The 12,740-nt window shown below is 44.3% G+C and overlaps 1 protein-coding gene across 2 annotated transcripts in view; it reads right to left on the bottom strand.

Annotated features, from left to right (window-relative positions):
• Positions 1-12,740, bottom strand: part of MROH1 (maestro heat like repeat family member 1) — a 182,063-nt gene that overhangs the window by 67,089 nt on the left and 102,234 nt on the right. Inside the window, exons 21-30 of one of the 2 annotated variants that reach the window (XM_036741523.1) lie at positions 12,142-12,261; positions 10,989-11,111; positions 8,818-8,964; positions 8,570-8,596; positions 6,488-6,610; positions 5,967-6,046; positions 5,317-5,428; positions 4,966-5,061; positions 3,074-3,178; positions 830-965 (exon numbers count right to left, since the gene is read on the bottom strand). In XM_036741523.1, the coding sequence (XP_036597418.1) occupies positions 830-965; positions 3,074-3,178; positions 4,966-5,061; positions 5,317-5,428; positions 5,967-6,046; positions 6,488-6,610; positions 8,570-8,596; positions 8,818-8,964; positions 10,989-11,111; positions 12,142-12,261 (1,069 nt within the window). The remainder of the gene's footprint in view (positions 1-829; positions 966-3,073; positions 3,179-4,965; positions 5,062-5,316; positions 5,429-5,966; positions 6,047-6,487; positions 6,611-8,569; positions 8,597-8,817; positions 8,965-10,988; positions 11,112-12,141; positions 12,262-12,740) is intronic. The other variant, XM_036741524.1, reaches the window with a different exon arrangement.

Genomic DNA, 12,740 nt, shown 5'->3' with positions numbered 1-12,740 from the left:
GATGGGCTCCTTCAGGCTCCAGGGCATTTCAGAGAGACATTTCTTTTCCTATAAGCATGAAGTAGGGAACGCCAAGACTAGGGGAAAAAGGGGGAAAAATAAGTAATAAATACGAAGCCTTAAAGCCAGCTACAAATAACTAGTTACCACTGATGGGGCATTCTCAGGTAGCTATGGGATGAACTGGACTATACCAGGCTATATATGATACTGGACTCTAAAAAAGGCTGGTAGGTTTCACCCAAATACAGCTAGATGGTGCACTGGATAGAGCCCAAGGCCTGGAGTCAGGAAGACCTGAGTTCAAATCCAGTCAAATCTAGGCTCCTATTACCTGTATGACCCTGGTCAAATCACTTAACCCCATCTGTAAAATGATCTGGAGAAGGAAATGGCAAATCACTCCAGTATCTTTGCCAAGAAAACCCCAAATGGGGCTGTGAAGAGTTGGAGATGACTGAAAATGACTGAACGACAACAGAACAACAAAGGTTTTACCCAGTGCTGTGAGACACTAGAAAACTTACTCAACCCCAAATTTAGCTGCTCCTACTTTATGTATCTTTGACCATCAACATAAGATCTAAATCCCCAGAAAACATATCTTTGTACAAGGTGAGAAATGAGCACAAGGGTCATAGAGTGAAATCCTCTCATTATAAGGACAAGAGAACTGAGACCCAAGAGAGGAAGTGACTTGCCCATGATCCTACAACTAATCAGAGTCAAGATTAGAAGCCAGTGGTAGCTCATTAGACAGACTTGCAATCACCATTCCTCTCTCCTACCCCATCCCACCCCTCCACCCCCCCTGCCCAGTGGCTCTCACCCTCATAGAACAACTGTATGTAGAGTAAGGAGTAAACACAATCCAAGGCATCACGTCGGAGAGAAGGCAGTGAGTCTGCACACCTCGGAGAGAAGATCCCAACAAGGAGACCCAAGTTATGGAATGGTACAATTGCCTGGGGAGAGAGGGTAACCCAGAAAGGAATTGAAAAGAAGCCTGGAGTCTTGTGGACAGTATTCACTCCTATACCTGGGAGACCAAGTCAGGTAGGGCCCTAGTGAGGCTCTGCCCCATGGCTAGTGCAGGTGGCATCTTGGAGCTTACCCCACTGAGAATAACTATCACTGCTCCAGGACTTTCACCTAAAGGACCTGTACAATTAAGCATACTGGCATACTCTAGAAGGACCAGAAACTCAGGAAAGGGAAACCAAGTTACAGATGAGAAGCAGGTTACAACTCTGAAAAGCAACCTTCTCCTCCCTACTGGCTAACCCTCTGAAGGACCATGTCTTCAGTCACTGCAGCCATCATCCACTGCCTGCCAGGGGCTACATCTCAAACATCCATAAATATACATATGTTAGGATGTATTTGTGCTACTCATTTTTACTTGCATTACACCTTGGTTTTGATTATGCCACTGTAAACATCTCAAATTCATCCCCTTCCCTCCATCCTCACAGCCACCACTCCAGTCCAGACCCTCACCACCTCTTATCTGGGTGACTGCAAGAGCCTAACTGGTTTCTCTGTGTCCTCAGCTGTCCCACACAGATTAATGCATCTTTTTTTTTAAGTTTTCAACATTTACTTCCATAAGATTGAGTTCCAAATTTTCTCCCTATCTCTCCCCTCCCCCCACTCTAAGATGGCATGTAATTGGATACAGGCTCTACATACACATTCATATTGAACCTTTTCACATTAGTCATGTTGTAAGGAAGATTTAGAACCAATGGAAGAAACCATGAGAAAGAAGAAATAAACAAAAAAGAGAGAGAAAGCAAATAATATCCTTCAATCTACATTTAGACTCCATAGTTCTTTTTCTGAATGTGGATAGCATTTTCCACCATGAGTCCTTTGGAGTTGTCTTGGATCTTGTATTGCTAAGAAGAGGTAAGTCTATCAAAGTTAGTCATAGCACATTGTGTCTGTTACTGTGTATAGTGTTCTCTTGGTTCTGCTTACTTCACTCAGCACCAGGTTTTTCTGAAGTCTGCCTGCTCATCATTTCTTATAGCACAACAACATAGATTATTGCATCTTAATGCAAGTCTCATCAGTCACTATCCTGTTTATCAACTTTTAATGATACCCACAAACTCCTTCCAGAATCCAGTCCAAAATAGTTGAAGCATTTCTGGTGCCCCCTACTCCTACTCCTAGGTCTCCACCTGCTTTTCTAGCCTTATCTCCCACTAGGGGAGCAATACCTATATATGACTCTTTTTTTCAGCCAAACTAGACTGCAAACCATCACTCAAACATAATTGTTCTATTCCTACCTTGATGTCTTTACTCATGTTGCTACCTCCTTCACAATCTTCAATCATCAAAGACCTACCCATTCTTCATGGGCCAGCTTAAATGTCACTCTCCTCCAGGACACTTTCCTGAATCTTTCCAACTAGAAGTGAACTCTCCCCCCTCCAAATTCTCATAGAACTTCATGTCTCTTATGGTGTCTTCTATTATGATTAATAACAGTTCCATCTCCCCCAGGATATTATAAGCTTACTGGGGCAGAGACTGTCATTTACATTCCCCACGGTACTTCACAAATGGCAAGCATTTGGTAAATATTTGTTGAATTAGTAAAATGCCTCTTCTGAAAGGTGGAATAGGGACCATTCCCGATCCTCAACCCCCCAATTAGACTTTATAAAAGTTACTTGAAGGTTCAACAGAAAAAAGATGAAGAGGAAGGCCAAAGGAGTATAATATGGTAGGGTATACAAAACAGGATGGGGGTAAACAGAGGGGACACAGAAAAATAGGCCTAAAGGGAACCCAGGCTGCCAGAGAAAAGACAGGATAAGCAGATTAAAGGGGAAACTTCTTATCTATTAGAGATTTGCAAAAGTGGAAGTGGATTTGCTTCAGGAAGTAGTAAGTTCTCCAAGGTCTACAAGCACTTCTCAGAGATTTGGACTAAATGACCCTAGAGGTCCCTTCCAACTCTGGCAAGGGAGGAGATAGCCAACATTTCTGGAGGCAAAAGAGACAGATCTGGATCTGGGGCATGGAAGTAACTAGGCGGGCATGAAGGCATACTTACAATTACATTCAAATGCTCCAAGAAGTAGCGCAGCAGATACGCACTCAACCCAACGGCACGTTCCCGCTCATGTCCTTTGGGGGATTTGATCCATGGGGTCAAATGCTAGAAAGAGAACCAGGAGGAAAAGAGCTGGGATGCAGGTAGGGAAGGGGAATAGACACAGATTTCAGAGCTCTGAGCAGGAAGAACCACTACTCAAAGGAATAGACAGATGAGCAGGTCTCCCTTTGGATGCCAGCCCCTCAGTCAGCTTCAATTCTACTCCAATACTCTCCAATACTACCAATTCTAGCTTTAGAGAAGTATGGTGGGAGCAAGGAGTTGAGCTGCAATACAATAGCCCTCTCTGATCTGACTGTCCCACAATGGCCAAATGAGAGAATGCATAAAACAAACAGGTGCTATAAAATTTCCTGGTAAGTTATTGACTCTTAGAGCTCTTTTCTGCCAGGCAAAACATGTTCAATTGACCCACACTTGATAAGAAGCCCCATGAGTGGGTTTTTTGCATTTGGACATAAAAACGATGGTCCTGGCTATCTGTTCAGGAGTGCCATCCCTTACTTCCTGGTTTGCCTGGCTCCCACAACCATCCTGTTTGAAGTACCTCCATAGGCTTAGCCATTGTGGGTTCAACATCTAATGGAGAGACAGACAAAGCTCTGATAAATGAAGAGGAAGCTCACCAGAGTGCCAAGTATAAACAATATCTCAGTAAGGAGTCTTTAACTTCCATTTAGGTTTGTATTGATACAACTTAACCTAATCTTTGCATCTTGGCTCCTGTATCTTACTTAGAAGAGTAGGGAAATATCCAAGAAATGCAGGACCGAAAGCAAAAGAAGCATGACCATGCCCACATTCCTGGACATTTCTTCAGTGACCCACCAAACCAAAGCCATTCTGGGACATATGAGAGGCAGCTACTGGGCTGTATGTTCCCCCTGCAGTCCAGTCACATACAGGACAAGAGCTTTAGTAACTCAGTAACTCAGTTGTTAAAGGAAATACAATCAGTCCAAGGAAAGAATAGAAGGAGGGATTTTTATTTCCAAAGTGTATAGTTTCACCATCCAAAACCCACTGTCCAAATAACTGCCTCATGAGATGTTAGGCAACAGCAAGGTAGTGCTTGACCTGAAGAAGATAAGACTTAGAGGTAACATGATAGTGGTATCTGAAGGACTATCATGTAGAAGAACACATAGGCTTGTTCTACTTGGCCTGAGAGGGTAGAACTAGGAGTAATGAGAAGTTTCAGAGATGCAGAGTTCTCTTTGATATAAGGGAAGATCTTCTTAACAATTAGAACTGTCCAAAAGTGAAACAGACTACCTCAGGAAGTACTGGGTTTCCCATCACTGGAGATCCTGAAGTGGAAATGGAATGACTCCTTGTCAGCAGTCTAGTGCAAGGTTCCTGCTCAGATACAGGTTGGCCTACATGCCCTCAAAGGTCTTTTCCAACTCAGATTCTATGGCATAGAATAACCATAGTCATATACCTCCTTCCTCTGCTCCCAAACCAGAACCAGGGCTAGAAGACTGGGCCTTTTAAATAGTTTACGTAGGGCTTGAGTCAAGAATGCTTGCTGTCTCAAGGAGGTACTATTTGGAGGGCTCCTTCTGGAGCACACCTAGCTCTCCCTAATACAGGGACAGGTCCATGAAAGAAGCAACAGAGGAACTGGCTGTCTAGTTGGCCCTATAGCTCCTGACTAAATGAGGAAGTGCAAGAAAATCCTATACCTCATGTTAAAAGAAGTGAAAACCATCCCTAGAGTTGGTGACCAGATCTGGCTGGATTCCCTGGAACTGTAAGGATGGAGTAATAGGGTCTGGCTAGGCCCTCTGTGGTTCTAAGGAGCTCACCACCCCACCTGATCATACCTCAAACATGTTCTGCAGGCCTTGGGGAGTTAAGTTTCGAAGAAGAAGGCTCGTCAGCAAATCCATGAGCGCAGTCATAGTATCAAAGTACAGAGTCTAGATGAAGTAAAAAAGTAACACTTCCATGGGTTTAAAAAGCCCCCATTTCCCTTCAAAGAGTCTTGAAAGGGAAGAAAGAGGAAAAGACTCAATACAGGAGCCAAATCCCAGGCCACAACAGTACCTTCCAGGGACCACAGTACACCCCACTAACCTGGGAATAAGCAATGAAGCCAATTCCAGCCACTCCCTGCCCCTCACCCTAGGTGAAGCTCCCTGGTTAAGTCTGTTCAGGACCCCCATCAATCACACCTGCTGGCAGGAGGAGGTTATCCCAGCATCTGAAGGTAGGGCCAACACACTATGTAGGCAGCTGTGGATCAACTCAGCTTTGTCCATGTCTTCTAGTGGAGGCTCCAATGTTCTTGAAAGTAGGTCAAGGAAGCCCACCTTGAGTACTTGAAATCTTATCTCCACTCCATAGGACTTCGAAGGATTGAGCACAGGCAGGAGCTTCTTTATAGGACAGTCAGGGACCCTGATATGGGCTGTTGTACAATAGGGTCTACTTGCATCAGACCTAGTACTTTAGAGATAGCCATGTACCCAGGTTAAGCCCATCTGCCCTGAGAGGAGAAGATCTGGACAGTGTCAGATTCCTCTGTTTCTGTTGATTATCAGTGCCTAAAGGAGCACAGTTGGAGGGAAGGAAGGCAAAGGAAGACAAAAAATAAAAAGAGACACTTGTGGCAGGAGTGAGAACCTTTAGAAATGGCACCTGATTCCACCTAGCTAGGAAAGGGTTGTAGCCACAGAGGATGGACGTGCCCCTAGCTCTAAGGTCAACTGGAGAATGCTGTAGGAGCCTGCTAACATCACCTCAGTCTCAACAGACATTCTCCCCCAACTCAGTTAGCACCTACCATCCACTAGGCATTTTCCAGAGGAAAGAGAAAGGATACGATAGGTAAGTGCAGGTGATCATGGCTCTCTTGCGTATTGCTGTCTTCAGAAAGTCCATGGGCTCTGCTCTGATAAATTCCTAAGCAAAGCAATACAGAACTGCCCCTCAGCATTTGTCTCAGGGCTTCTCTTCCTATTATGCTACCCACTTACTGCTCACCTCCTCAGAAGGCATCCTTCCCTTCTCCAGAGACAAACCCCCTGTTGTGAAAGGTCCCTACTGCTCCCTACTCTAGGTACATTTGAACTCTTTCCTTCCAACTCCTAACTGCCCCCCCCAATCTAAATTCATGGACCCTCCCAATGAACCCCAAGCATACCTCCCAATATATTGCATTGGCTTCCACGTAGGCCCTCCACAACCCAGCAAAAGGCCTTTTCCTGTCTTACTGCAACAGAATCCTTAACAAGGTTAACTGTCAGCCTCAACCACCTTGGAGTCTCAGGCTTCCCAGAACCCCCTAAGGAAAGCCCATTCATTGCTAAGTTGAAGAATAGTTCCAGCTTGGCTTTGCCTCACCATCATCTGAGCCACCAACTCTGCTTTCTGAGAGAAGACGAAGGGAGAAGACTGTACACTCTTACAGATGGCCTGGCTGATCATGCAGATGCTCCGAATGAGGCACAGCTTCAGGGTTAAGTCCTGATGACAAACATCCCAGAGGTAAAGGTTGGACATGTGCACTAAGGAACAGTCAGCAGGCTTGCCAGAGCCAGTTACCACCACCAAAACCGGTAATCACACAAGCCTAAATCAGGTGGGACAAAGGAATCTAAGGATAGGAGGCCTCAGCTCTCTGTCCAATGTCTTTTAAGTGTCCTAGGTCTGAAGGCAGAATACAACATTCCCCAACCTCCTAAAATGGAGAACAATAAATAAGGCTTAAGTTCAGAACTTAGCATAGATGGCCTCCATCATACAATGCTGCTGACTACTACCATAGGGCAGAACTATGGCCTTTTCTTCTCTAAAGGCAAAAATATCCTCTACTTCCTTAGGAAAGGGGCCTTAAAGGAAGATGTCTTCTTCTTCCTTCTCTCTTCTGGCTAGTTATCTTGAAGGTCCGGACTTGCTCCAAACAGGGCCCAAAAGGACAAGTGATTCGTTCCCAGCATCCCAAGATTTTCAGCTCTGCTATGAATCAATATCCCCAAACCCAAGGTTCATTCACTTTATGAGGTCCAGTCCTATCCTAAGCTAGGGAATTCTTCCTGAGCCCCGATGAAAGAAATAACCTTTGCCTGTGATAAGGTATTATTGTTACCACTTAAACCTTTTTGCAAAGATGTTAATTCCTACTTAAGATAATAGTCATCCATCAGGTGTCCACTACTAAGGCCATTTTCCATTTTGACACACATATATATAATCAATCTCTAATAAAGGGAAGGAAGAAGAGTGAAATGTAATTCCCTAAATGGACACCAGTTGGGGATTTGTACTCCTAGTCAGCACCCTTGCCTAGAAGTAATGAGAAGGGGGAAAGAAGCTACCAGGGCAGCTTTAGAAAAGGTCTCCCAAGATCCCACAGATAGGAAACTCTGACTAATAGGAACCTACCCACCACATGGGGATTACTGGGTAGGACAAGGCGGTTCCAGCCAACAACAAAAAGGCTGCTCAACAAGTGGTTTTCTTTGGGGATGGGAGGTTTGTTCAGCAATTTCATGAATTACAGAATCCTCCTCTGACAAATAAGAGAGTTGAAATAGGGGATTTCTAAGATCCCTTCCAGTTCTGACATTCTAGGCATCTATGAAACGAGTGAAGAGGGACGTAAATCCCAATTTATGTTCCTGCCTTTACCACCCTTTCCCCCCAATAGTCATTACCTAATTGTATCCATTAGGTTTGCTCCAATGACTAAGCATCCCCCGGGCAGTACAGAAGCAAAAGGTGCAGGAGCCAGGAGGCTTGGTCTGTTCTTAGAGAGAATGACCCAACTGCCCCAAAGAAAGGAACCCCCAATCATTTTACAGAAGCCATTTTTTGTAGGGTTAGTGCCAACATGAATCCAGAAAAGAAAGACATTAATGAAGCTTGGAGAAGTATAGGCCCTTGGGTCTGATACAGGGACCCAAGGATAGCCTGAAATGCCATTTTCAGCTGCTTCTACGAAGCTCTTTTGGGGCTCCAGGGACCTGGCATTAAACAAGTAAACAAAGCTAGAGATGAGATAGCGTTCTATCCATCTCTCTGGCTGGCTGAACCTGAATGACAGAGATAAGGCTGAGCATAGGGTAGAAGGACAAGCCTGGCCAACAAGGCAGACTTCACATATATCACTGAAGCTCTGAGGTGAAGAGAGGCAAGAATAGCTATACGGCAGGATGTCTCTGGGCCCGCCCCCAACCCATACTTCACAGGCTCTAGCCAACTCAAGCCCCAGAAAGATGAGGTAAGGAAGTGGGGGAGGGGAAGGTGGAAAGGATTTCCTCAAATGTTCAGTTGCCTCCTTCTGAACACAGGTCCCCAAGGCAGCAGCACCCAGAAAGCTCTCCCCTAGAGCCTTCCTCCATGATGCTCATTACCAAGTACAGAGGGAAAAACAAACAGCAAAGGAAGAACAGAGAGGTCAGCTTTAATTCCTCAACACTGTACCTTAGTTTCTACCTTTATTCCCAGAACCTGAACAACAAAAAAAGTAAAACAAAAAATTAAAATGAGCAACTTTGGTTCAATTAATCACTTAAGTAAGCACCTAGAGATCTCATCATATGTACCCCCTGCCCCAACCAGCCAGGGCTCCACAAGGGGCTGGCTCCTGACAGCGGCTGACTTCTAGGCCAGCACCCGCCTACCACCTTCCAAGCCCCCATACCCGAGGCAACAGCTGTCCAGATTCCCACCTTGGTGTTGAAGTACTGGAAGACGTTCCTGAGTATGTCAGACTCAATCCTAGCCAGCACCAGCTCCGGAGGGGCATGCATTGCCACTTGCCCATAGCACAGGATCAGGGTGCTTTTGACTTTGTCCACTTCAGAATCACTGCGGTCCTGACAGGACAGAGGAGGGATCAACAAACACCCAAAACACATATCTGATGTTGTGTCTTCCCAGTGTTGCCCCCAATTCCCATAAATCCCCCAAAGAAGGAAAAGATAGAGAAAAAGGGAAGTGAGAAGAGTTGTTTTCAAGTAGGCCAGAGAGTTTTCAATCAATTCAAATGTTACTAGCATAGTGGAAAGTGAATCTCCCTTTTAGGAGACATCCTACTCTATCCAAATACTGATGGTCTTTATTCAAGCACTAAGTTCTGGAAAATATAACTGAGGAGTAAAGGAGAAACTTGTACTGGGGACACCTCAGGAAGGAGGAAGAAGGCTGCAAAAAGGATTTGCCTCCATTAAAGCAAAGGGATGTAGTGGAGAATAGGAATAACCAAAAAAAAAAAAAAAAACAAAAAACCCAAAAACTAAATCACAGCTGGTGGGCAAAGGAAGACAGCAAATTATCATCTCAGAAGCAGTGAGGAATGGTGGGAAAAGAAGTAGACTAAAAGTCAGGAAGCCGGGGTTACTTAGCACAGTACTTACTAGTTCTGATGTTTAGAAAGCCAGGCCCCCTTCTCTGATCCTGTGTCCTCATCTCTGAAATTAAGTGGTTTAACTAGACCAGGAGTTAACTTGTTTTTCCTATCATGGATCCCTTTGGTAATCAATCTGGTAGAACCTATAGACCCTTTCTCTCAGCATCATGCTTTTAAATGCACACAATACATGGGATCATAAAGGAAACTAATTATATTGAAATACAGTTGTCGAGAGATTTTTAAAGACAAGTTCACAGACCCTGGGTAAGAATCGCTCAACTACAGGATCACTAAGATTCTCTGAGCTTGAAGACATGAAGAAGCAGGAAGCATAAAAAAGGGTAAAACACTGGGAGAGGTTCATCTGAGAAACCAGGCCCTTCCTTGTCAGTGGGATCTGATTCTTGCAGGGATTCCCGAGTTAGATCAAGTGCTAAGTCCTCTCTCCTTTGGGGCTGAAACAGGGACATTAATGCAGTTTAATACTGAAGGCAGCTAGGTGGTACAGTGGATAGAGTGCCAGGCCTCATCTTTCTGAGTTCAAATCCAGCCTCAGACACTTACTAGTTGTGTGACCCTGGGCGAGTCTCTTAACCCTGCTTACTTCAGTTTCCTCATCTGTAAAATGAACTGGAAAAGGAAATGGCAAACCGCTCCAGTATCTTTGCCAAGAAAACCCCAAATGGGGTCATGAAGAGTCAGACATGACTCAACAACAACATTCCTTTTGTCCACCAGAGGGCATAGACTGCAAAACCCTGGTAGCCAATTCCCAAATCAAGACTGCCATGGGGCCTCAGCAAGAGGGGAAAAAAGACCTTAGTCTTTGGCAGCCTAAGAAATCCCCAATGAGCAGTTCCAACACTGCAAACAAGGACAGGGGACCAAAAGACAAGAACAAATGCGTATCTTCTCACTGCTCACAGCTATTCTGGGGTCTCAGGAAAAGCCTTCTGTCTAATGGCAGCGTTGTCCCTAGTGGGGGCTCCAAGAGTCCTCACTATCTCACTCCCAGACTGCTGGACCTTCTGTCCATCGTTCCTTCTCATTCCTAAGGAAGGTAATTCACATCCTGTGTTCCAATCAAACCAAAAAGGCTTGGATGATACCACAAAGCCATCTTCTAGGGTCTTCCTAGAAATGAAGCCTAGCTCACCCTAGGCTTCTGTTCAGTGAATCTGTTCAGTGAAGGCTTAAACTTCACTCTCTCATTTTCATGGACTAATTCACTCTGACTCTTTGTGAATCGGTTTCTCCAGATAGGAAAAGGGGACAAAATGTGTATCGCAAGTGTTAAAGATACAAAAGATGAGGCAAAAAGCTGGCAAAACAATAAAGTTATACCATATGTAGAAGAGTTGGGAACGCACTGGAATTCTGGGGACTTGAGGCCAAGGCCAAGGGAAGCAAGATAAATCTGATAAATCTTCCTCCACCAATACTTATCACTCTTTCCAATTCACCTTCTGAAGAAAATTAACTGCATACCTTAAAAATGTTAAATATGCCCGCAGATTTCCTGAAGATGTCCGATTTCACAAAGTCCTCCAGCTTTATCAGGGTGTCATCTAGGTGACTGATGGCACAAATCCCAAAGCCACAGGCCAGCCCCTGAGGATGGCCCATATATACAGAGTCAGGAGGGAAAGGTGCTTGATGTCCCAGCTTAGGCTTTCTGTCCAAGATGACTAGCCCCAAAACCATTCTCCTTGGTCCCATAATAAGGATTTCCTGGACTCCCTGCCTTCTAAGGGAACAAGCATCTCTTTATACTACCCAATGTAATACTTCATCCAAGACTGAGTAACCCTTCTGAGACCTCTATCTATGTCTATGAGGCTGTCTATGAGGCAACGTATCCTCTAAGAACAGCTTCCCCAAAGGAAATACAATAATAGCAACTGTCAGGAGTAACTCAGTAACTCTCCAAGACTCCTCTTAGTTGCTCATATGGATACCCACTGGGTAAAAAAGAATGAGGTTTACAGGAACTATACCCACTTGCCTTGAAGGCAACTGACCAAATCGGTGAGATAAGGGGAAAAAAGTGAAAGAGACAGCAATCTTCCACTCTGAGGATCAGCAAATTTTGTAGAGTATATACTTCCTCCATATAGCCTGGGAAAGGGTCTTAGCTTTTTTTTAATTGGGGAAGAAAAATGATGAATTACGCAGTAAAGGAAGAACTCAAGGTTCTCCTCTAATCATAGGCAGTTCAGAGGTGAGATAGGGCCCTGAGTGATTACAATCCTGGGGCCATTTCTGCAAATTTTCTAAGTACAAAATGCCACTCTTAGCTTCCTCATTTGTTTATCTGAGAGGTTAATTCTTCAGGAAGACAAATGGGAAAGGGGCAGAGGGAGGTAATGGTAGGAGCCTTTAAAGAATTTGAGCCTGGGGATGAGACAATGAAATTTATTACTCAAAGCATGAGAACACCAAATTAATACAATTAGGATGGAAAGGGAGTACACCCATCATCCTCAATTTTAACAGAGACAATCTTGAAAGACAGTATGGGGAATAAACACGCAAATACTTATTGCCTGGTTGAGGAAAAACAGGGATAATACATGGGCTAGCCCAGACCTAGACATTTTTGGCTTCTAGAAACTTTAAAAAAAAGAAAAAGTCCCAGTACCTCCCTTTCGGCTTCTTCTTGGTACCGTGCTGTCTCAAGAAGTTCCTGAAGATGTTTTCTCACAATCTCCTTATTTGAAGTAGCCCCTAATGTAGTTCCTATGCATTTATACAGGAAGTTCTGGAAACAAAATATGAGATTTGCTTAAATTATAGATCTCAAAGCTTCTATACAACCCTTACTAGAAAAAGGAAATCAGACCTCAGACATGGTCTCACACTTAGTCAGGAAAACTACCTTTAGAGGTTGTCTCATGCTTATCTCTACCCTCTAGCTCAGGGTTGTCCAACCTTAGGCTTTTATTGAAACAACAATATATTTTGATTTGCCATTTTAGTGAGAGCTCTGCGGTAGCTCGGCTTCATTTACTAAAGCATTTATGTAAATTTCTATGCTTGTAGGAGGGCCGCATGTGGGCTGCGTTTTGGACAGCCCTGCTCTAGCTCATGCCACCTCTAGGAATGGAGAAGGCAGCCCTGAGTTAGAACTTCAGGATATGAGGGTTTGCAGTCTCCTGTACTTAGCTTCCTCAGTATAAAGAGAGGAGGATGAAGAAGGAAGGAATTAAGTTAGGAAACTCCAGGCAAGGCAAACAGGTG

Source organism: Trichosurus vulpecula, chromosome 1 (assembly GCF_011100635.1).
Source record: "Trichosurus vulpecula isolate mTriVul1 chromosome 1, mTriVul1.pri, whole genome shotgun sequence".
NCBI classification, from domain to species: Eukaryota; Metazoa; Chordata; class Mammalia; order Diprotodontia; family Phalangeridae; genus Trichosurus; species Trichosurus vulpecula.
This window is presented reverse-complemented; position numbering and strand designations above follow the sequence as displayed.